Below are 21,350 nucleotides of genomic sequence, written 5' to 3'. Positions count from 1 at the left end.
GGTGACCTGTCTGTCACCCCCACGGCAGCTTCGAAGATCTGAGAACTGGGTTAATAAACTCCTCTGACTCTGCTGGTTCCCCGGGGCTCACCGAGATCCCTGCAGGGTGACCAGGGTGGGGATGCCTGGCTGAGGTGGCCAGATCAGGTGACAGCAGTGGGGGCCCGAAGGGGTGGGACGCAGGGCTGGAGGCAGGTGACGAAGGGGCAGGGGCGCTGGGGAAACTCCCGGATGCTGCAGTTGTTGTCGTGCAGGCGGAAGAGGAGAAGCAGCAGAACTTCTGGATGCGCAGGACAGATACTGGGGACGGACGGCACCTGCCAGTGCGCGGAGACGACCCCCACGCTTTGCTCTGGAAAGCAGTGCCCTGGGTCCCAGAGGGTCCCGGTCCATCCCCACCCCCTGTGCGCAGGCAGCAGGCCTGGGGCTCAGAGAGGGGGCTGACTGCCTGAGCACACACAGCACAGACCAGGGCAGCCGGCACAGGGGCACAGGTCCCCAGCCCCCAATTCAGCCTCTCCCCAGGCTCCTGTCCCAAGTGGAGTCTGCTCACAAGGGCACCTGTGTGTGTGTGTGTGTGTGTGTGTGCGTGTGTGTGCGTGTATGCTCGTGTGTGCATGCTCGCTCTGACCACGTGATCTGGTGGAAAGTGCCCCTTGGAACGGGAGGTGTGGCATCTCTGTACAGGCCCCTTCCCTCCCGCAGTGCCCTTGGGCTGCTCCCAGGAGGATGCCAGGGGGCAGATACCCACTGACCTGGATCACGGTGTCCAGCCCCGGCCGGGACTGCGCGGCGGAGTCCCCAGTGCCAGGCTCACTGGAGGCGGAACTCATTGTGGCCAGAGCACAGGATGCACGAGAAAGCAGGGGCTCTGCTGCCAGGAGAGTCAGCTCCTGGGACCCCGGCCAGGCCAGGCTCTCCTCCGTGCCCCGGCCCCACACCTGTGCAGCATAGGACTCCTCTGTCCTGGTGCCCAGCTGCCCCTCTGGGCTGGCGGGACAGCGTGGCTGACAGAGCCCAAAGGCGTTGCTGTGGCAACCGCGACGCTGAGGGCTGGGTTTCCTTGGAAACAGGAGTGTAGGCCATGTTGCCATGGGGACTAAGGCCCGCTGTTGTCTGGAAGCTGTTTCCCCAGCAACCTCGCGTCGCCCTGGGTGGAGCCGGCCACCTGAGCGCCCAGACCCGGAAGGGACTGCCTCTCCCCCAGGCCTCCCGCCCCCATGGGGAAGGCCCCGCATGCTCCCCTGGGCCGTCGCTTGTGGGGCATTGTGTGGTTGCTGCGACCCCCAGGTGGACGTGGCGTGCAGACCACCCGTCCCTCCTGACCGAGAGTCATCAGCTCTGACTCTGCCTGGCACTTGGAAAGGAAGGTGGCGTTCAGCCGCGCACCGGCAGGTGGCAGGTGGGCAGACAGGCCTGCGGAGGGAACCGCCCACCTAGGACCCGAGGAGGCCCCGCCTTCCCAAGCTGCACCTTCTGGGGTTGCGTTTCCCGCTGAGCCCTTCCAGGCGGCCTGACCGTGGTCCGCAGTCTTAGACACGTGTGAGGTTCCTTTCTCTCTCCCGAGCCTTCTCAGAGCTGCGCAGAGCGCCCACAGCGGCGAACCCACCGGGGTGGCGACAGGGGAGGCGAGCGGGGATGGAGGCCGCCTTTGCGGACGCAGCTCTGTCTGTCCCTCCCGGGGTCCCGGGGCCTCCCGGGGCCTCCGGACCGAGCCTGGCACCCGACATTCGGTCACGCTGGCCTCCCCTCCCCCTCGCTCCCCTCAGGGGTTCCTCGTTCAGCTGGGCCTGTCCCAGGCAGCTGATGCCCCTCCTGGAAGGGCAGCCCACAGACTGTGCTCTAAGGAAGGGGGGACCGCTTGGGGGCCCCGGGTTGGGGTGCGTGTCTCCCAAACTCCGGGGGCCTGGGCTCTTCTGAGGCAGCTCAGGCGGATGGAGGTGGCCTGCGGGCGAGGTCAGAGGGACAGGCAGTGACGGTGGACGCTTAGTGGGGAGCAGGCCACGTCCTCAGAACCAAACTTCCCGATGGGGCTGCAGCGCTTCAAGGAAGCTCTGCCTGAGAAAAGCCCGCGCTCCTTCTCCTCCTGGCGTCCTCAGGCCATCCCCCCTTACCTGCCACCCCGGGACAGAAACGAGGGTGCCCCATGCTGGGACCGGCCAGACATAGTCCCGCTGGGCATCAGGGCAGGCGTGGGGATCTTGGGCAGTTCCTGGGGAGGGAGGGACTAGGATGTCCTGACCTTGGCCCCTCGGGATTCGCTATGGCTTCTGGTTTCTGGGGGCATGGAGCAGAGGTGCCAATTCTGAGCACCACGGCCAGGGCATCTGCCTGGCGCCCTGAGCAGCAGAGCCCCGGGAGCTGGGGGAGGGGTGGGGGAGGGGCAGCGCTGGCCCTTCCTGCTGCCCCGGAACCTGGGCCTCCTCTGACCCTGGGGGCGGGGGGATGACAGGCTGCAGAGGTCTGTGAGACCAACTGTGAAGGTCACTCAGACCCAGTGAGACCCCGCTGGCTGGAAAGGAGGTGGGCTGGTGCCTGTGGTGGGCAGCCTTGTCCTGCCCGCCTCCCTTCCCCCTGGCACCCACCTCGGCCTGTTCTGCCCCCTTAAACCGTCCAGCCCCACCCCCACCCAGCACCCTCTCCTCCATGATGCTTCTCTGGCCCCATACTCCCGCCCCCCGGACTCCCACAAGCCACCCAGGCCTCCCTGCCTGGCGTCCGTGCTGGGGACTTCTTGTCCTGGGCCATCAGTGCGCCAGGAGTGCCATCAGGGCAGGGAATATTCTGAGACATGTGGCAGATGTGCTGGTGGCTTACACATGGGGGGCCTCTGGGGGATGGGCAGGAGGGCAGGGGGGTGCGGAGGACCCACGGCTATCCTGACCCATCTCCTGACCGGCTCTCCTGGCTGGTGCCCTGGACCCTGTGGCTCCCGTGGGAGAGTGCTCGGCATCCCCTGGCCGAGCGCCGTGCCGTGGCCTCTCCCACCACCACCTGCCCAGCACGTGGCCACCTCCTCGTCTTCAGAGGAAGCCCCTTCATTGTGGAGACATTGCCATTTTGTCACTGTTCCTCCTTGTCACAGGAAACCTGGCAGGGTCCTTGGCCCCCACCGTGTTTACAGCAACAGGTCACCTAAAATCTCCCCGAAACAGTCCACTATCCTGGCCGTGCTGGGCCCGCACGCGCACGGAGGCCACAGGGCCTAGGCCAGAGGTGGGTATGTCTTGGCAGAGCCCGGCTGGTCTTGCCTCAATGGCCTGGGGGGCACCAGAATTTGCCACCTCTGATGATCCGGCCCCTCCCCGAGCAGAAGGGACCTCGGAACGCTCAGGAAAGGGTTGACATCCTTTGCTAAGGCCACCCCAGCCCTCAGTGGGCCTCTGTCATCCCCACCCTGAGTGATGGATCAGGGACAGACATGTGGCCCTGGCCACGTGTCCTCTGAGGATGGTTCACGGGCGGGAGGCGGCGGCGGAGCGGGCGCCTCTGCCCCCCACCCGAGGCCTCCAGGCTGCAGGGCCCGCGCAGTCGGCTCTGGGGTCTGACCAGTCTCTGGGCCTGTCTGCGCCTCGGTGACTCTGCCTGGGCCCCACACCTCCCTGCACACCCAGCAGACGTCTCTCCTGGTGGCCAGTTTGGCAGGACGGTGGCGACTGCTCACCAGAGGAGGGGCTCCTGCCAGCAGCTCTGGCTCAGCAGACCCGGGTTCACGGCCTCTCGGCCTGTGTCCCCACAGGGGCTGGACAGGAAGTAGCCTGTGAATTCTGCTCGCACCAGAATACAGCCCTGTTCTGGACCCTGGCTTGGGCACTGCCCAGCACTGCTGACCGGTGACAAGGCTGACTCTGCCACTGCCACTGGCCCCAGGCCGCCGTCTGTGCGTCTGTGCCTCCTGGCCACCTGCCCACAACGGAGGCCTGGCTGCGGGATGGCAGTGGCAGCCCTGTAATTCGGTGGTTGGATCAGAGGGGACATCGAGAGGCTCACATTTAGGGCCAGCCTCTCAGGGCCACCCGGGCAGGCCCCTGGGGATACGTGCCGGGAGAGGCGCCTGGGCCCTGTCCCCTTGTCTAGCTCTTGGGGCCTCTCCCCATGTCAGTGCCCTGGCAGGCACGGGGACTCCAGGCGGGGGTGGGTCCTGAGAGGCTTCCCAGGAGCAGACCCCACTTGGATTCATCCTTGTGAAGCCTGCAGAGGTGGGCTCTCGGGGGTGGTCCTGGGCGGCGGTGGGGGCGGCTCATGGACCCTCCCCTCCAGCACCTGCTCTCGTGGGGTAGGTACAGGAGACACAAGACTCCGAGTGGCGGTGGAGACAGGACCGACAGGAGGGTGCCTCTGCCCCGCTGCCTGGGTGCCCGGAAGGCTTGGGGCTGTCAGCGCCTCACGACCCTCCAAAGACCGGGTGGCGAGAGCTGACCCCGGGGGGATCTTCACGGCCTTGGATTTGGCAGTGGTTTCTTGGGCATGACACCAAAAGTGGAGGCACCAAAAGAAAAAAATTAACTGGATAAATGGACAATGTCTGTGCATCGCAGAACGCTATGGAGAGAGAAAAAGGCCGCCCTCGGGATGGGAGAGAGGAAGTGCCCATCACGGGCCCGATCCGAGAATTAAAGGCCCGAATGTGCAAAGAACACCCACAGCTTCGCAGCCGCAAAACCAAACGACTCGATTTTAACCTGGGCAAAGACTGGAATCGGCATCTCCCCACGGAGACCAACGAGTCCATGAAAAGACACAGGACGTCACTAATCGCCCGGGAAACGCACAGCCAACCCGCAAGCCTGTTAGGACGGCTACTGTAACCAAACCAAACCAAACCAAGGCAAAGCAAACCAAACCAAACCAAAGCAAAGCAAACCAAGGCAAAGCAAACCAAGGCAAAGCAAAGCAAACCAAGACAAACCAAACCAAACCAAACCAAGGCAAACCAAACCAAACCAAACCAAACCAGACCAAACCAAACCAAAGCAAACCAAACCAAACCAAGGCAAAGCAAGTGTGGGTGAGGACGTGAGGAATCGAACCCTGAGCGCATGGTTGGTGGGAATGTGGAATGGGGCGGCCCCTGCAGACAGCAGAGGGGTGATTCTCAGAGAAATGAAACACGGAATTACCAGACGGTCCACCCGCTCCTCGTGCGGCTCTAGACCCCAAAGAATTGGAAGCAGGGTCTCAAGGAGGGGCTGGTACCCCCATGTTTGTAGTGGCACTGTTCACACTGGCCAAGGGCTCCCAGACACGAGCGGAGAGGCCAAATGCGGTCTGTTCGTACGACGGAGTCTCACCCGGCCCCGAGGAGTGAGGTACCGACCCAGGCTGCGACGTGCAGGAGCCTTGAAAACGCCCCGCTTGGTGAAATGAGCTCGTCACAGAAAGGCAAGCGCTGTGTGTGAGCCCAGTCGTGTGAGGTCCCTGGAGCCACAGAATCGCAGAGACAGAGAGTGGAATGGGGTCTGCAGGGGGCTGGGGGAGGGCCGTGGGGACAGTGTGTCGGTTCGAGAAGAAGCATTTTGGAGACGGGTGATGTTGCTGGCGCCATGTGAATGCTCTCAATGTCGTGGAATTTACACTCTAAAATTGTTAAGATGGTAAATGTTATCTTATTTTTTGGCACAACAAAAACATGCCAACAAGGGAGTTTCTACTGTGGCCCAGTGGGTTAAGAACCTGATTAGTATCCATGGGGATGCAGGTTTGATCCCTGGCTTCACTCAGTGGGTTGAGGATCCAGCGTTGCCATGAGCTGAGACGCAGGTCGCAGACGCGGCTCGGATCCCACGTGGCTGTGGCTGTGGCTGTGGCTGTGGTGGAGGCCGGCAGCTGCAGCTCTGATTTGACCCCTAGCCTGGGAACGTCCATATGTCACAGGTGTGGCCCTAAAAAGCAAAAACAAAAACCAAAAAACCTCCCAACTCCTCCTCCCAAAAAGCGTACCGACAGGAAAAACAAACCACCCAACCCTGCCTGCAGCCCCTGGGGGCCAAGTTCTTCTTCCCTGCGTGGCAGCTTCAAAGGGGACCTAGTCGGTTCTTTGGTGGCGGCTGGCGGCTGGGGGCCCCGTCCCGCTGACCACGCAGGTCGACCCCACGCCCCCTCTCCCTGGGTGGCTGGAATATCGGCAAACACCTGCACCGCACACCTGCTCGAGGCTCTGCCCTGCAACCCCCAGCGGGCAGACTAACCCTTACGCCCCAGCCTGCGTGACACCGCACGTACACTGGCCTTTTGTGCAGGAAGGTCTGCTCGCCTCCTGCCGTCAGGGCCTCCCCACCCTCCCCACCAACCTCGAGTTTGTTCTCATCTGCTCTTTCCTCCTCCCCTGCCCCGCCCATCCCATCTGGCTCGGTTCCTGCATGAAGGAGCCACACGTAGGAGGAGGTGACATAGAAACAGGCCGGGCTGTGTGTTCAGAGCTGGGTGCCCCGAGAGCTGTGTGTCCCTGCAGAAAGGGCCGCAGGCTGGGGCGCCGTCTCCCTGGGGGCCGCGTGCCTCCCCCTCAGTGCCCCTCTTGGCAGGGATCAGCCTCACGCCCTCCCTGTACCCACCGGGAGGGATGGGCCACCGTGCTGAGAAGCAGGCCAGAGGGACCTCTGGGAGGGACAGGCTGTCAGGAGCTCAGCCCCTGGGCCGAGACTTAACTCTTGGGCGCTGACCGAGCTCCTATCCTGTAGTCCAGGGGAAATGCCTTCAGAAAATCACTGGGGGAGTTCCCACTGTGGCTCAGTGAGTTAAGGACCCCGTGTTGTCTCCGTGAGGATTCAGGTTTGATCCCTGGCCTTGTTCAGTGGGTTAAGGACCCGGCATCGCTGTGGCTGTGGTGTAGGCTGGCAGCTGCAGCTCCGATTCGCCCCCTAACCTGGGAACTTCCATATGCTGTGGGTGCGGCCCTAAAAAGACAAAAAGAGAAATCACTAGGAATCCAGGGGGAGCTCCAGCCCCAGGGGTGTTACCAGGTACAAGTGTGACGATCAGACATTCGGGGTGGGGGCGGGTGGCGGGCGACCTGGGACACCGGGCACCGAGGGGACGGGGGATGGGCGAGGCGGGGCTGAGTGAGGACGAGGCTGAGACCCCTTCTCCCTCTGAGATCCCTTCTCCCTCCTCCTCCCAGGACTCGGCCTCCCTTCTCTCAGGCTCGGCTGGACTGTCCCCCACCTGTGCTGAGACCGCATGGGGGCCGCCACCATCACGCCCGATGCGCTTCCTGAACGCCCTTCAGGTGGAAAGTCCGCCCCACTCGCTTTGCCGGCACACTGGGAATTCCTGAAGTGCGGGATCCCCGCGCCGGCCTGGGTTATCCTGAGATGGAAGTGATACACACACATACACACACACACACACACACACACACACACGGGCACCTGCGTGTGCAAGCCTGGTCTGTGCCACCAAGGCCCACAGGGAGCTTGTCAGATCCGCCCATGGCGCAGGGAGCACCCATTCTCCCCTCACTCCCCGCTCCTCCCTGCCAGGGTCTGCGGGGCAGGGGTCCTGGGTGCAGCCTGCAGGCCCCTGAAGTCTGTGGCTCCTCCGTGGCCAAACACGGCCCCGGGGGCCAGGGTGGGCGCCTGCCTCCCCTCCGCTCCCGGCCTGTCCCTCTCCTCCCTCCCCTCTCGCTCTCCACGCCCTGCCCGTGCGAGTCCAAGAGGAGCTTGTGTCCAGGTCTGGGGCCTCCAAGTGCCCGCTGTGTGCCAGCCTCTGTGCCCGCCCTGGGTTCGCTGAGAGGCCCATCCTGTCCCGGCTGGGGAGCTTACCCCCTGCCGGGGCCTTCCACCCACCAGGGTCCCCACCACCTGCCGGGGACAGTCCACTGCCCCCCGGGGTCTCCAGGGGAGGGACCTGGCCTGCACTCACGGGGCCGGGCTCAGCGGGGCTCTGATGCAGGCTGAGGTCTGGGAAGGCGGGGGAGACCAGCAGCGGAGGAGGGGGTGGGGAGGTGTGCAGGAGCCCAGGTGGGGGGCAGTCGGGGACGGGCAGGGACCCGTGTGCCGGAGCCGGGCCAGGGGCCGCAGGGGTGGTCAGGGGTCGGCCGGGCAGGGCCTGCGCTGGGCCAGGGGAGGAGGAAGGGGCTCCCGAGAGCGTGGAGGAGCGGAGAAGATGACACCAGAGACCACCTGCGGGGGCGGACTCTGTCTCCACGGGGCAGGTTCTGGGGCTGGGGGCCGGGGCTCGGGATCCTTGGGGAGGCCCTGGGTCAGGGCTGCGATGGACAGGCTGGGGTGGGGTGGGCACGCGGGGAGGGGAGGCCAGGCCCAGGACTAACTGGGCGGAAGCAGGCTGACCCTGAGCCAGGCACCGGGGGTAGGAACGCTGCTGGGGGCAGATCAGGGACCCGTGTGAGCTTGTTGGGTGCAAGGAGCCTGCAGGATGCCTGGAGGCAGACACGAGTGCCTGGACTTGGGCATAGAGGAGCAGGGCTGTCAGCGAAGGCAGCCGAGGGACACAGCAGGGGTGAGACGCCAGCACGGCGGGGGTGGGGCGGCCAGCCTCGGGTGCCTCAGTGTCACTGGCCGGAGGAGGGGGCTCTCGGGGCCACAGGAGGAGCTCTTCCGGGAGGGTGGGGGTTGTGTGCCCCGCTCCAAGGTCCCAAGCTGAGAGGAGATTTCCCCCCCCCCCCGAGGGGGGGGGCGTCGGGCATGGAGCTGGCCTTCCTCTCTGCTCACAGCCCTTTGCTGCTTCGTCTGGGTGAGGGTTGCCAGGTCTCCTGGGCAAATTCAGGAGAGTCGTGAGATTCTTGGGGAAGTGAAGCCGGGGGGTTCGAGGGTCACGAGAGAGGAGCCCAAGTGCAGACAGGGCCCTCGGGCCAAGGCTCAGGGTCTGGGGAGGGACCCCAGCTCCTCTGCAGCAGCACCTGCTCCCCACAGGTCAGAGTCCCTCAGAGACGGAGGGGCCGTGGCAAAGGGCACGGGGAACAGCGTGGGAGGCAGGTGGGGTGCAAGGAAGGCCCATGGCCAGTGGGTTCCTGGAGCTGAGTCACTGCCTTGGGGTGGGGCGGGGGGATAGTTGTGCTCTAGCAGCTCCAGCGGGCAGCACTGGGGCAGGTTTGAGGACAGAAATCTATTTTCTGCCTGACAGTGTTATGTGCTGCCCTGTAAAGTGGTGAGCTCCCTGTCCTGGGAGGTGTGCAAGCAGAGACACGCTCCCTGGGGCTGCAGCTCCTCAGGGGGCTTCCAAGTACCAGCACGAGAGCCTTGGTCCCAGTTCTGCCCGCCGCTCTGACATGGGCACAGCTGCCTGTGGCGGGGGGGGGGGCCGCGGGGGGGGCTCCCCTGGACGGCTGCAGGGCTGTGTCTCCGAGATACCCAGCGGGGGACGTCTGCACATTCACTGTTTACAGACACTGCAGCAGCTGAGCACAGATGTGCGGCCAGCCTGGCGGGGACAAGGGTCGGTGGGGCGGCTCCCCCAAGCTTGTTGGGACTCGCGCAGCCCTGAGCGGGGAGGGAAGCAGGACTGGGCAGGCGCTGGAGGGGGCGGCAGGGCGAGGCTTTCCAGCCTGGCCAGGCGGACCCAAGGAGACTTCCTCCAGAACCAGGCTCGGTCCAGCTCCAGGCCCAGGTGATGACAGGTGGGAGGTGGGCAACTCCAGGGCCCCGGGGCGGGGGCTGGGGGGAGCCAGGGCGGGGGGCGGGGGGCTAGGGGCCAGGAGCTGGACGCACACCCTACAGGAGAAGAGGCAGGATTCATACCTGCCCTTCGGAGGGCACCGAGATTGAGGCTTTAAGGGGGAACAGGTGACTGAGGGAACGTCCGGGTTGCCATGGAAACACAGCCCTGAGCCCTGGTCCTCCGAGAGAGGCCGCTGGGTGGTGGCGGCTGTGGCTGGTGGTCTGGATACACAGAGGGTCCGGAGGCCTGGCCTCACCTTTCTCAGCGAGCCATGGGGGTGTGATTGCAGGGAGGCCCCAATGTCACAGAGTCCCCGCGGCTGCTGCTACTGGGCTGAGGGTGGGAAGGGGAACAGGGCCAGGCCCCCCCTCCAGGGCCAGCACAGCCGGAGGAGGCCCCAGGAGCATCAAAGTCCTGAGCGTGAATGTGCCTTGGGCCTGAGGTGGAGTCAGGGTGCCGGGGGCAGGGGGGATGGGAGGAGCCCAGCGGCGGGAACCAGGCCCCGCCTCCCTCCCGACACACTTGTGACATTCCTAATTGTTGGCAACTGACTCACCCTCACTTCAAACGTCTGGGCCAGGTTCAGCTATTTAACCCGCTGCACCCCGCCCGCCTGCCAGCCAGTCACTCCTGGGGAGCTGGGGCCCCACCTGCCGACCTGTCCTCTCCTGGGCAGGTGCCTCCTCCAACAGGCCTCAGAGCGGTCCTCCCGGGCTGCGCCCTCAGCCCCGGCCCCAGCCATGGCCGTGCAGGTGCCCCTGTGGCACCACTACCTGCAGGCCATCCGCTCGCGGGGGGCACCCCGGGCACAGGACTACCAGCGTGCCGAGAACGTGCTGCTCACGGTGCTGGAGCGAGTGCACGCCCTGGACCCCCGCTTCCTCGTGGACTACTCCCGGGACCTGGAGGCCTTCCAGTTTGCCCTGCGCTCCTCGGAGGACCCGCTGGACATGGAGGTGCCCCTGTGGGTGGACGCCGAGGCCCTCCTGGTCGAGGAGGTGGGGGCCGCGGAGGCAGGGGCCGGCCTGGGCTGCTGCCGCCTGGGCATCCCCGGGGACGGAGCCGGCCTGGAGCACTGGATGGCGGCCGACGTCTTCCACGCCTCCTCGGAGGCCGGCGCCCAGTGCTGCGGTCACATCGTGCCCAGCAAGGTCCTGCGCGTCCTCAAGGACCTCCTGGTGGCGGCCATCGTGCACTGCAAGCACCACAGCCTCATGGCGCCAGGTACCGGCCGAATCGCTGCGCCCGCGTCTGGGAGCGCAGGCGTGGGATGGCTCAGGGGGCATGCATGTGAGTGTGTGACTGCAGGGTCAGGAGGCCACGTGTGTGTACATGCATGGCTGGTCGTGCCCGCGTGTGCACACGTGTGAACACACGAGTGGGTGTGGGTGCACGTGTGCACCAGTCTGTATCGGCTTGTGACTCAGTCGCTAGCTGGAGTCTTGGGCCTGAGTGGGCTCTGGGAGCAGGTGGTCTCGGTGAGACCATGGCCTGGTCCATCCCCTGATCGCCCTGCTGATGTGACCTGGTGGGTGTGAGCCCGGGGCAGCCATGCTCCTGGCAGACCCAGAAGTGCTGGGCTTCCTTCCAGCAGAGGCTGCCCGTACCGTGAAGGCCCTGGAAGGACAGGCCAGCCCGGGCAGGGCGCGGGACAGCAGGGACCCTGGGCGATGGAGCCCAACCTCCTAAGGGTCAGGTCGGAGACGGCAGGGCATAGGGACTGAAACAGAATGTCCTGCTTCCCTTGGGGGCAGCGGATGCCAGTGGCAAAGGGGGCTGCCACCTGCCAGCTGGGCCTTGCATCTGCCATGAAGTCAGCTGGTGGGGTGGTCGGGCCACCAAAGGACCTGCCCTGGGCTGCCCCGTGTGTGGAGCTCAGGTCTGGCTGTGCATCCAGGCTCCGGCCCACCTGGTGGCCCGGGGATCTCAGAGGACTAACCTTTCTCCCTTGGTACTTCCTCCTCTGGGTTCTGGGAAGCCGGGCATCTGTCTGTGTCTTGATAGGAGCAGTTCAGAAGGTGCCCAGGCTTCTGGACAGAAGGCTTCTCCAGCCCTAGACGTGGTGACTCCAACCCTGGCCGCTCCGCAGACCTGCCTGTGACCTGGGGCAGGGGGCTGCCCTCTCAGGCAGGTGATAAAAGCTCCCTTACAGGGCGGCCGCAGCCTGTCATTGGGCCTTCCTAGAGCCCAGCCAGGCCGACACCTTATCTGGTCATCTTCTGAGCCCTTCGGTTGCCGCAGGTGGCCTGGGGGGGCTCTTTCGGTCTTCTTGTGCCCCACCTGGCCCTGTCACCCGCGGGTCATGTGCCCCACCTGGAGGCAGACCCACCAGTGGAGGTGAGCACGAGGGTAGCTCTGCCTGGCCCGGGGGCCTTCAGACGCACTCTGAGCAGCCAGACCATTCCTGCAGGCCCCCTGGTCCCCACCGTCCTCCTCCTGCGGGAAGGAGCAGGAGGCTGGGAACCACACCCGGGCCGGCCTCCCTGGGCTGCTGGGAAATTCCAGGCATTGCTTCCTGACACTTCCCTTAAAAGGGAATCGGCAGCTCCAAGTGACAGGGTTTGGGCTGCCCGCACCCTGGGAACCGGTGAGACCGGGCCAGGCTCAGGTGGGGAGTGGCTGGGCTGGTGGTGGGTGTGGCTGGGCTGCCTCCCAAGCCACCTTTTTGTGAGCAAAACGTGTGACCGAAGGTAGATAAGGAAATGAAACCGCCCAGGGTGGCTCGGCCTGACAGGTGCCTCAAACATTGAAACGGGAAGGGCCAGGCGTCACTGAGCTCCTTCTCCCCTTAACTGATGGGGAAACAGGGGCCTCTGTGGGGGATGAAGCGGCCCAGGGGGCAAGACCAGGGCCCACTCTGGTCTGGGTCCCTGGAGGTGGCTGAAGCCGCCCTGCAGGAGATGGTTGAGGAGGGGTCTGTGTACTGAGGGCCGGGCCCCTCCCTGCAGGCCCCCTGGGGCTGAGGATGGGCCAGGGTGGGCTGTGCAGGCTGTAGGATGGAGGGAAACTGGCTCCCACGTTCAGAGGCCTTTCCTTCTCCAAGGAACCTGGGGCTCCCTTTGGGACATGATGAAGGGTCCCTGGAGCCCCAGCTGGTTGGCCCCCGGCCTCTGACCCAGGCACTCCCTCTGGGCAGGGAGGCCAGGGGAGAGGCTGTGTGTCTGGGCCGCTGTCTGTTGCACCCCCTCTGCTCCCCTGAGACATGCCTGCTCGCTCACCCCCCTGTCGCTGCTGTCCCTTTGTTTGGGGAAGCAACATGGAGGTAGAAGACCAGAGGCCCTGGTCACGCTGGGGAACCCCCCTCCTCTAGGCGGTCTGGGGGCTCTTTGTAGGGCAGTGGGACTGGGCCTGTGGGGTCTGGGTCGGCGGAGGATGGCAGGAAGCCCCTCAGCAGGAGCGGCCTCCACGGGTTTCAGGAGACAGGTTCTCGAGAAAAGGCTGGGTGTCCCGTGGGCATCCAGGGCCTCCGTCCGGATTCTGGGCCAACCGGGCCAGCTCCCTGCATCCCTGGCCCGAAAGGACCCTATGCGTTCAGCCCTGGGGCCCGGCCCTGCCTCTACCCCGCCAGCCCCTTCCGCGAGGTGTGCGGCGGGCAGAGACTGAGATGGGACACTTGCCCGGCCTCACTGGGCGCCCTCAGGGACACCGGAGGATGCGGGAAGGAGGGGTCGGAGAGGAGGGGCCCAGCCTCAGCCCTACCCTCCACTCTGAGGCACAGGTGCCCACAGGGGCTGCCCGCCCCCCAGAAGTCCCTCACCAGCCCCAGGCTGCCAGCGGTGGGGGTGGGGGGGACCTGACTTCAGGCCCCGCTGGGCGAGGTGGCCCAGTAGCAAACCTTGTCCTTTGCAGAGGAGCTGCTCTGACCTGCCAGCACGGGGTGGCGGGCGTTAGTCCAGGAAAGTGGTGCGGGGGCAACGAGAGCACCCACCCCAGGATTTCCAGAGGACTGGGGGTGCTCCAGGGTGCCCCTGGGCATTGGGCACAGCCTCAGAAACTGGCCACTTCGAGAGAAGGGTTGAGAGAGTTGCCTGGGGCTTAGGGCTCTTGGAAGGACAAGGCCCCGCCCTGTTGGGACCCCTCACCCCAGGGACAGGCAGGTGGGGCCCCTGGGGACTACAGGCAGGGAGGGACCCTGGACACAACTGCTCCGTGCCTCTCCCGCCACAGCCTGGGCCACCGCCCCTTCCACAGAGGGCAGCCAGGGGAGGGGACCCGCTGCAGGGGACCATGGGCCTGGGGGCAGCCGGAGGCAGGTGCGGGCAGGCCTGGGGTGTGGGGATGATGGAGCCGGAGGAGGAGGACCCTGACCTGGGCGCCTGCCAAGGGGAACCTCAGTGCAGGCGCGGCTGTGGCCATCAACGCTGCTGCCAAGTTGCTGAGCCTCGCAGCCTCAGTCAGCAGGGGTGGCCGTGCAACAGACACCGGAGACCCTGCGGCTTAAACAACAGAAGCTTGACTCCCCAAAGTTCTGGAGGCGAGACGTCCCAGGCCCAGGGGTCAGCGGTGTGGTTTCTCCTGAGGCCTCTCCTGGGCTGACGCAGCCCCCCGCCTGCCCGCGGGCTTTCCTCCGAGATCCCCGATGGCACTTCTGTTAGCACAGCCTCCTGGGTTAGGCCACCCCAATGGCCTCGCTGTATTTCACCCCCTCTTTAAAGGCCTCAGCTCCAAATGCAGTCACATCTGAGGGGCTGGGGCGGGGGCTTTCTCACAGGAATGCGGGGGGACACAGCTCCGCCCATAACAGCCATGCAGGGGCGTGCGGGCTCCACAGGCCGGCTGGTCCCGGGACGGCTGCAGGCGTGGGGTGGGGCTGGGGGGCAAGAGTTGCCGCCATTGGGGGGGGGGCAGAGGGGCCGCAGGTGAGAGGAGGGGACAGCGGTGGGGGCTGGCTCAGAAGAGGGGCTGGCCTGGCGGGGGGCTCGTTGCAGGCTCTCTGAACGCGGACAGCCTGAAGGAAGAGCAGCTCCACCTGTCCCTGCTGGTGTCCAGCGGCTGGAGGACCATCCGCTTCCACGTGGTGCCCGTGGTGCGGAGCAAGCTCAGGGTGCCCGCCCTGGAGAGGACGCAGCTGACCCCTGGCTTCCCCGAGGGCAGCCTGAGAAGGATCATCCGCCAAGAGGTGGCCCTGGTGCCAGCCAGTGCTGAGTGCTGGAGGTAGGACATGCCTCCTGGGTCCGTGGGGTCCTGGGGAGCCGGCTGGAAGGGGCTGTCAGCCCACTGCTCCCGCGCTCCAGGCAGGAGCCCCCAGCCGCATCTGCCCCGGGCACCCGGACAAGGCTACCACCACGGGCTCGGGCAATTTGGGATCGATCCAAGCAGAATGCCTGCTCCTCTGCTGCCAGCTTCACCCCTCTAGGTGCTGGGGGGGGGGGGGCGTGGGGCGTGGAGCCGTGCCCTCTGTGCCTGGGGGTGGGCTGCCAGGCTGCAAGGGACTCAGAAGAGCAGAGGTCTGCCCTGGACGGCACCTTCATCGCCCAGCTCAGCAGCTTCACCTCAGGTGGTAAAGCCGCGAAGAGGTCGGGGGACCTGTCCTAAGTCCCAGGGGTTCCTGGAGCAGCTGGGAGGGGTCCCCAGGCAGCGAGGGGGGCTCAGAGTCTCAGAAGAGGAATTGGGGCTTTGCCAGCATCTTCCATCTGGACTCTCCTTCCAAGATGCCTGTCCCCTTGTCAGGGGTCCCGACCTGCCGACCCTGGGGCTCCAGCAGCTCCTCCTTGGGTCCTGGCCTCTGCCTAGGTAGCCCTTGCCCAGCAAGGGCAGCCTGTCAGTCAGGGTCAGTGAGGGGGTGAGGGCAGGGCAGAGGCTGAGCTCCCCGGAGCGTCACACCAAGGCCTGGGGCCTGAGCCCCGTCCAGACCTGGCCTGCTGACCAGCACCCTGCATGCAAGGTCACTGGGGTTTGTTCAGAATGACTCAGCCCCCAGCTTAAGGCCTGCAGCGACACCTTTAGAAATGTGACACAACTGGAGTCAGTGGGGTTGAGTTGGCTCCTGGAGGTGCGTGACGTTCGGCCAGCTGCCTGTGCCCTTCGGTGGTTTTCTGCCCGAGGCAGGCCCAGCAAGGAGGCTTGAGCCCCTGCCCGGGCTCCCTGCACAGAGTCAGGCTGCATCCAGGCATGGGAAGGACCACTGCCCACGAAGGAAAGAAAGCGCTGAGCTGAGCAGTCAGGGAAACGGCCTGTCCTGTGCCCCGTCCCCAGAAACAGGGCCTGAGACGACCGTCCAGGGCTGAGACTCCCCAGGGAGGGCCTGTGGGGAAGCGGCCTCGGTCTCCACCCCTTCGGTCCACACAGCAATCGTCTCTGGTGTGCGATGCTGGTGCTGCTGCGGGCACCGCTGGGGCCCAGATCCTGAGTGTGCGGCGGCCTGGGGGAGGCTGGGCTTCCAGAACAGGGCAGGGAATGGATGGCTCCACCCAGGCCCTGGCCTGGGCACCAGGAGCCATTGCTTCACCCTAGGCAGGGAGAGTGGCACCTGCCCGTCCACACGAGAGGCAGGGCTGACCCGGGGCGCCCTGCCTCCCTGCATGTCCTGAGCCCTGGGTTCAAACCAGACATTTCACACTGGACCGTCCCCCGAGGGCAGGTCTGAGAACGTGCCTGGGGGCCGGCCGGGTGCCACAGGCCCAGGGGCTCAGGCTTCTGATCCTGACGAGGCCACGGGGGTGGGGGGGGGCTGTCCTTTCTGGGGGTACCCTGGGGGTGCAGGAGCCTGGCCACCTGGCCAAGGCCCGGCACTGGCAGAAGGTCTCTCCTGGTTCCCAGGGTCTCCACTGACTACCTGCTCACCAGGCTGCTTGCTGCGCTGGGCTCCCTCCAGGGCCACCGCCTGGACAGCCTCTCCATCCTGGACCGGGTCAACCACGAGAGCTGGCGAGATGGTGGCCAGAGCCCGGGCCTGACCTTTGGCCACCTGAAGGTACATGCGGGGGCCTCGGTGGTGCCCCGTACCTGCTCTGCCTCCTCGGGGCTGAGGGCGGGGCACTCAGGTTAGACGCTCCTGTGGACTCTGCCGGTGGACGGCCTGGAGTGAGCTCACGTCTGAGGGTTCCCAGGCCTCTGGGTTCCCAGGAAGCGAGACTAGGCTCATCAGTGTCGCTGTCTGGCTCAGGGCACTGTGGCACTCTAGCCTGCCTCTGCCAGCCTGGGCTGGTGTCCTCGGAGCCCGGTGTCCTGGGAAGCCAGCGTCCTCGGAGGCTGTCCCGGCCCTGGGGCACTAGCTCTCCAACCAGAGCATGGGGCTGGGCCGCACAGAGCGGACGCTCCCCCCAGCCAGTGTCAGCCCTGCGCTCCCCCTCCCAACGGCCCCACCATCCAGCTTGGTGTCTGGATGTTACTGGCCAGAGGCCCCCCCATGGGAGGAACCAGCCCATCCCTGCACCCCTTCCTCTCTGCTTCCTGGGCTGCGCTCCTGGGGCTCAGAAACCATCAGGCACAGAGAAGAGCAGGGAGGCAGCCCTGGGCCTTGACTCACCACCCCCCCCACCCCCGGAGCACAGTGGCTATGGGGAAGCAGCTGGGCTGCAGGGTCTGGGGTCTCTGCCCAGCGTGAGTGGTGGGCGAGGCCTCGCGGCGCTGCTCTGTGCAGGGATGGGAGTTAGAGCTGGGGCTGAGCCGGCAGGGAAGGCCTGAGTGACTGCCTCCCCCGCCCAGGCCTCTGTCCCCACCCCTGAGGGTGCCAGCTTCTGAGGGGTCCTTGGGGACCCGCCCAGTGGACGAGGGGGTGTGGTGGAGGGAGAGGGGTGCAGCAAGGCAGCTTGTGACAGGAAGAGGCCTGGCTGGGGCTCAGTGGCAGTGGGAGGAGAAGGTGTGGGGAGGGGCCGATGGGTCCATTTTGCCCTTCCGGATGTATTCTGGGCGCACAGCTGGGACTGCGCGATGCCACCGGCTAGGGCTCTTAGTGCAGGGCTGCCGGGCATCGGAAGGGGTTCAGTGGGGGGCCTGGCATGAGCCTCAGAATCCCCTGAGAGGTACCGGGGAGGCTGGGGTGGGCCTCCCCATGGAGAAGAGGGGCGCCCGGGTGGGGGCAGCAGGGAGAGAGGGGCTGGGACTCTGGCTGGGGCATCCAGGGGAGGCAGGAGGACGGGGAGTGGTGCTGGTGTACGGGCCTTCCAGGGTCGGGGTGCGGGGGAGGGTGGGGACGGCTTTGGTCAGGGTGGTGGGCTGCAGACGGCCGGGCGCGGGGGCTGGGCGGCATGGGCTGGACCACCTGGGCCGGCTGCAGCCCACCCACCGGGAGGGGCCCGCCCCTGCTGTCCTGCCGCAGACGGTGCTGCTGTGGGCCTCGGTTCTCTTCCCGGCGCCCGAGGACTGGGCAGAGCTGCAGGGCGCCGTGTACCGGCTGCTGGTGGTGCTGCTCTGCAGTCTGGCCACCAGGAAGCTGCCCCACTTCCTCTCCCCGGAGCGGAACCTGCTGCAGGACCCCGACCTGGATCTCGGCGCCCTCTACCAGCGCGTGGAGCGCTTCGCCAGCCAGCCGGAGGCGTCCCTGCGGATCCACGTCACCCACCTGGGCCCCAGCCCCCCGCCGCGCATCCGCGGGGGCATCGAGGCGCTCCTGCAGCTGCCCGCCCGCGACCCCGCCTACTGGGCCACCGCCTACTTCGACGTCCTGCTGGACAAGGTGGGCGCCGCGGCCGTCGGGGGGCAGGTCCAGGGTCACGTGTGGGTGGGTGGGGCCCTGCCCCACTCCCCCTGGTCAGGCAGGTGTGTCACGTCAGCCCTCTGGCCAGCGGGTGTCTGTGGGGAAAGATGTGACGCCGGGGGGTCAGACAAGGCACGAATGTCCCCAACTACTAGTGGCCCCGAGAGCCAAGGGCCAGTCTGTGAGAACCAGGGCAGCGTGTCCGAGCTTCCCCTATTACCCACCAGGGCCACCCCAAACCCACACTGTGTGGAATCTCAGAGCCCCAGCTGCCCACCCGGGGCTCCACGCCTGGTGAGGGGTGTGGCTGTCCCTGGGCCTCATGAGAACGGTCTCCTGCCGCGTCCTTGGACTCCGGAGTCTCATGGCCATGCCCTTTGGGCGTCTGGGTGCTTCTGCCAGCTGCCCCTCCTTGAGCCTCAAGGTTCCACCGGCTCTGCTAGGCCTCCCCTCCCCCACCCGCAGAACCCCCTCCAGCCCCTGGTCCCCCAGGGCCAACGCCCCCCACAAGGGCTTCTTCCAGGGCACACAGGGGCGGGGTGGTGGGAGTGGGAGCAGTGACGCATGCTAAGCTCTCAGCACACACCTGGTGGGGCTGCCTCTGTGTCAGGCCCGTCCAGAGAAGGGCCAGCAGGTGACGGAGGGCTCTGTGGGCAAAGACCCAGAGGCCAGGGAACGCTTGGGGTCCCACACGTGTCTGGGGTCCTGTGATGGCCCCAGATGTCCCTGTGACCCCCTCTGTCCCATCCCGCGCTCAGTTCCAGGTCTTCAGCATCCAGGATAAGGACCGGATCTCAGCCATGCAGTGCGTCTTCCAGAAGATCAAGACTCTGGGCACCAGTGACTGCTGAGCTGGGCACGCGTCTCACCACCCACGCTGGGCTGCACTGCCCCACAGAGGCTCCTGGGACGTCTGGAGAAGGGACTGGGCCCACCCTGAGCGGGTGGGGGGTCGGGGAGGGCCTTTGTCCCAGGGACCACCTGAGCCTGTCTGGGATCAGCCCCGGTGTCTGAGCGTGCTGGGCAGCGGGTCCCCAGAGGCTCTGGGATGACGGGGCCACGCACTTCGTGGGACATGTGTTGGTCCATCTGTGTGATGGCATCCAGATGGAAAACCGAGTGGCCCAGTGAGACCTGCCGCTCGTCCCCACCTGCATCGTGCACTGCTCCGCGTGGTGGCATCGCTGTATCTGACCTTGAATAAATGAGGGCACTGCATGTGCACAGTGGAGCCGGGACCTACTGCTTTGTGGACATCTGTGCGGAGGGCATTTCCCCAGAAACAGAAGCGGGAGAAGCCTGTGCGCAGGCAGATCTGCCTTCTCTACGAAGGACCTCCTGCTCCTGCAGCCTCGCCTTCCAGTTCATGAAGGAAACGGAAGCTGACGGAGGGGGCACCTGCGGCCCCTCCGCCAGCCAGAGCTGGTGCTGTCAGGTGCAGGACTCCCTCCCAGGTAGGGTGGCTTCTCCTGGCTCTGATGCCACCCGCTCTGTCCCTTCTCTCTCCACTCCACCCCACCTCCATTCTCTCATCAGCTCATGGCAGACAGCCTGCAGCCCCCACCCCGCGGAGCTGCTCACCCCGGCCAGCAGGATTTTTCAGTCCACCCTCTTTGCCTCTCAGTGACATTGCTCCTCAGAATCTGAGCTGCAGTCCACACCCCGGGGTTCTGAAAAGGGGCCTGCACACCCCGAGCGTGTCCACATAGCAGCCGCCTCCCTGAACCTCCTCCAGAAAGACCTGGGACTGCGCGCACGCTGGGAAGGGGAATTGCAGGTTTCTCTCAAGGCCGTGGGACTCGGTAACACTAACACGGGGGACCCAAGGGTGCCATCACATCATGCCCACCCCTCCCCTCCATGAGAGTGGGGCCTGCCGAAGACGTCGTCTTGTTTGATCTGAGTCTCAGAGGGAACAAGGGGTCCAGGACCCCCTGGTCTTTTCTTGACGTTTGAGGTGTGTCAGGATGGCTGCACTTAGCAGGAGTGAGAGCGACAATGGTAGGAAAGGCCAAGGCCACAGCCACCTACTCTCATGGCTGAGTAGTCCAGCAAAACATACCTCATGCTGCTCCAGCAGTAAGACCTAGTGCCACCTTCAAAGACCGCGATTCATCAGGGTGACCTCAGGAACAAAGGGTCAGCAGTGAAATGCTTTGCTATAAATCCGAAGGAACATATGCAAGAGCTGTTGGAGAAAACCCACAAAACCCCGATGAACCAACTCAGAGACGATAACGATAGGGAAATGGAGCGATAAGCCACGCTCCTGGGCAGGGAGACTCGGCACCGCCGAGACGCCAGTTCTTCCCAACTCGTTCCAGAGACTCAGCGCCATCCCAATCTCACTCCCGGCAATTTATTTTGGGATGTCAAAAAAAAAATGATTTTCAAGTTTACATGGAGAGAAAAAACCCCGGAATAGGCAACACAACATTAAAGGAGAACAAGTTTGAAGGACCAACACGACCAGACTTCAAGATTCGCTATAAAACTACGACAATCAGGACGGCTAAAGCACAGACAAACACCTCCACGGAACAGAACAGGGAGCCCAGAAGCAGGCCCTATACATGCAGTCCCCTGACCTCTGACAAGGAGCAAAGCCAGGACAGGGGAGCCGGGATCGTCTCTTCCGCAAATGGTGCCAGCAACACTCCACGTCCGCGAGCAGCAGGTAAACCTAGACGCAGACTTCGCAGTCTTACCTCCGAGGAGCTCAAGACAGAGCCCACGCTGCCACGGAGAGCCTAAAACTGTAAAACTCCCGGAAGACAACAGGGCAGAAAACCGACGTCACCTTGAGAATGGCGTTGACTTTGCAGATGAAACACAAAGGCGTGGTGCATGGCAAAGAGACTGATGAGCTGGACTTCACGGAAACTGAAAAGCTTTACTCTGGGAAAGGCGGTATCAAGAGAATGAGAAGACACAGACTGGGATAAAAAGCCACACATTTGATAAAGGACTGTCATCCAAAAATGCACAGAAAGGAGTTCCCATCATGGCGCCGTGGTGAACGAATCCGACGAGGAACCATGAGGTTGCGGGTTCGGTCCCTGGCCTCGCTCAGTGGGTCAAGGATCTGGCGTTGCCA

The 21,350-nt window shown here is 65.0% G+C and overlaps 2 protein-coding genes across 13 annotated transcripts in view; one reads left to right on the top strand and one right to left on the bottom strand.

Moving 5' to 3' along the window:
- Positions 1-12,073, bottom strand: part of CROCC2 (ciliary rootlet coiled-coil, rootletin family member 2) — a 75,998-nt gene extending 63,925 nt beyond the window's left edge. For 10 of the 11 annotated variants that reach the window (XR_002339298.2, XR_014830317.1, XM_085000770.1 and 7 more), the window contains exon 1: positions 756-987. Coding sequence is in view for 8 of the 11 variants with exons in the window: in XM_085000770.1 (XP_084856896.1) it covers positions 756-833 (78 nt within the window). In the remaining 3 variants the exon portion in view is untranslated. Of the gene's footprint in view, positions 1-755; positions 988-11,554 lie in introns of those variants that run through there. The other variant, XR_014830318.1, reaches the window with a different exon arrangement.
- MAB21L4 (mab-21 like 4) lies at positions 9,419-19,484 on the top strand. 2 transcript variants are annotated; one of them, XM_021075715.2, is made up of 6 exons: positions 9,419-9,564; positions 10,292-10,839; positions 14,544-14,769; positions 16,375-16,528; positions 17,876-18,232; positions 19,012-19,484. In XM_021075715.2, exons 2-6 carry the CDS (start codon positions 10,356-10,358, stop codon positions 19,102-19,104), a joined length of 1,314 nt encoding a protein of 437 aa, XP_020931374.2. In that variant the 5' UTR covers positions 9,419-9,564; positions 10,292-10,355; the 3' UTR covers positions 19,105-19,484. The 2 variants fall into 2 exon arrangements, with proteins under 2 accessions (XP_020931374.2, XP_084856942.1); XM_085000816.1 differs by lacking the exon at positions 9,419-9,564 and having other exon boundaries at positions 10,234-10,839.
- The last annotated feature ends 1,866 nt before the right edge of the window (positions 19,485-21,350 follow it).

The sequence above is a fragment of the Sus scrofa genome, chromosome 15 (assembly GCF_054392235.1).
Source record: "Sus scrofa isolate SSC_HxYL_T2T_F1_AM1 chromosome 15, Sscrofa_HxYL_maternal_Yorkshire_Landrace_v2.0, whole genome shotgun sequence".
NCBI lineage: Eukaryota > Metazoa > Chordata > Mammalia > Artiodactyla > Suidae > Sus > Sus scrofa.
The sequence above is the reverse complement of the archived record's forward strand: the minus strand, read 5'-3'. Positions and strand labels throughout refer to the sequence as shown.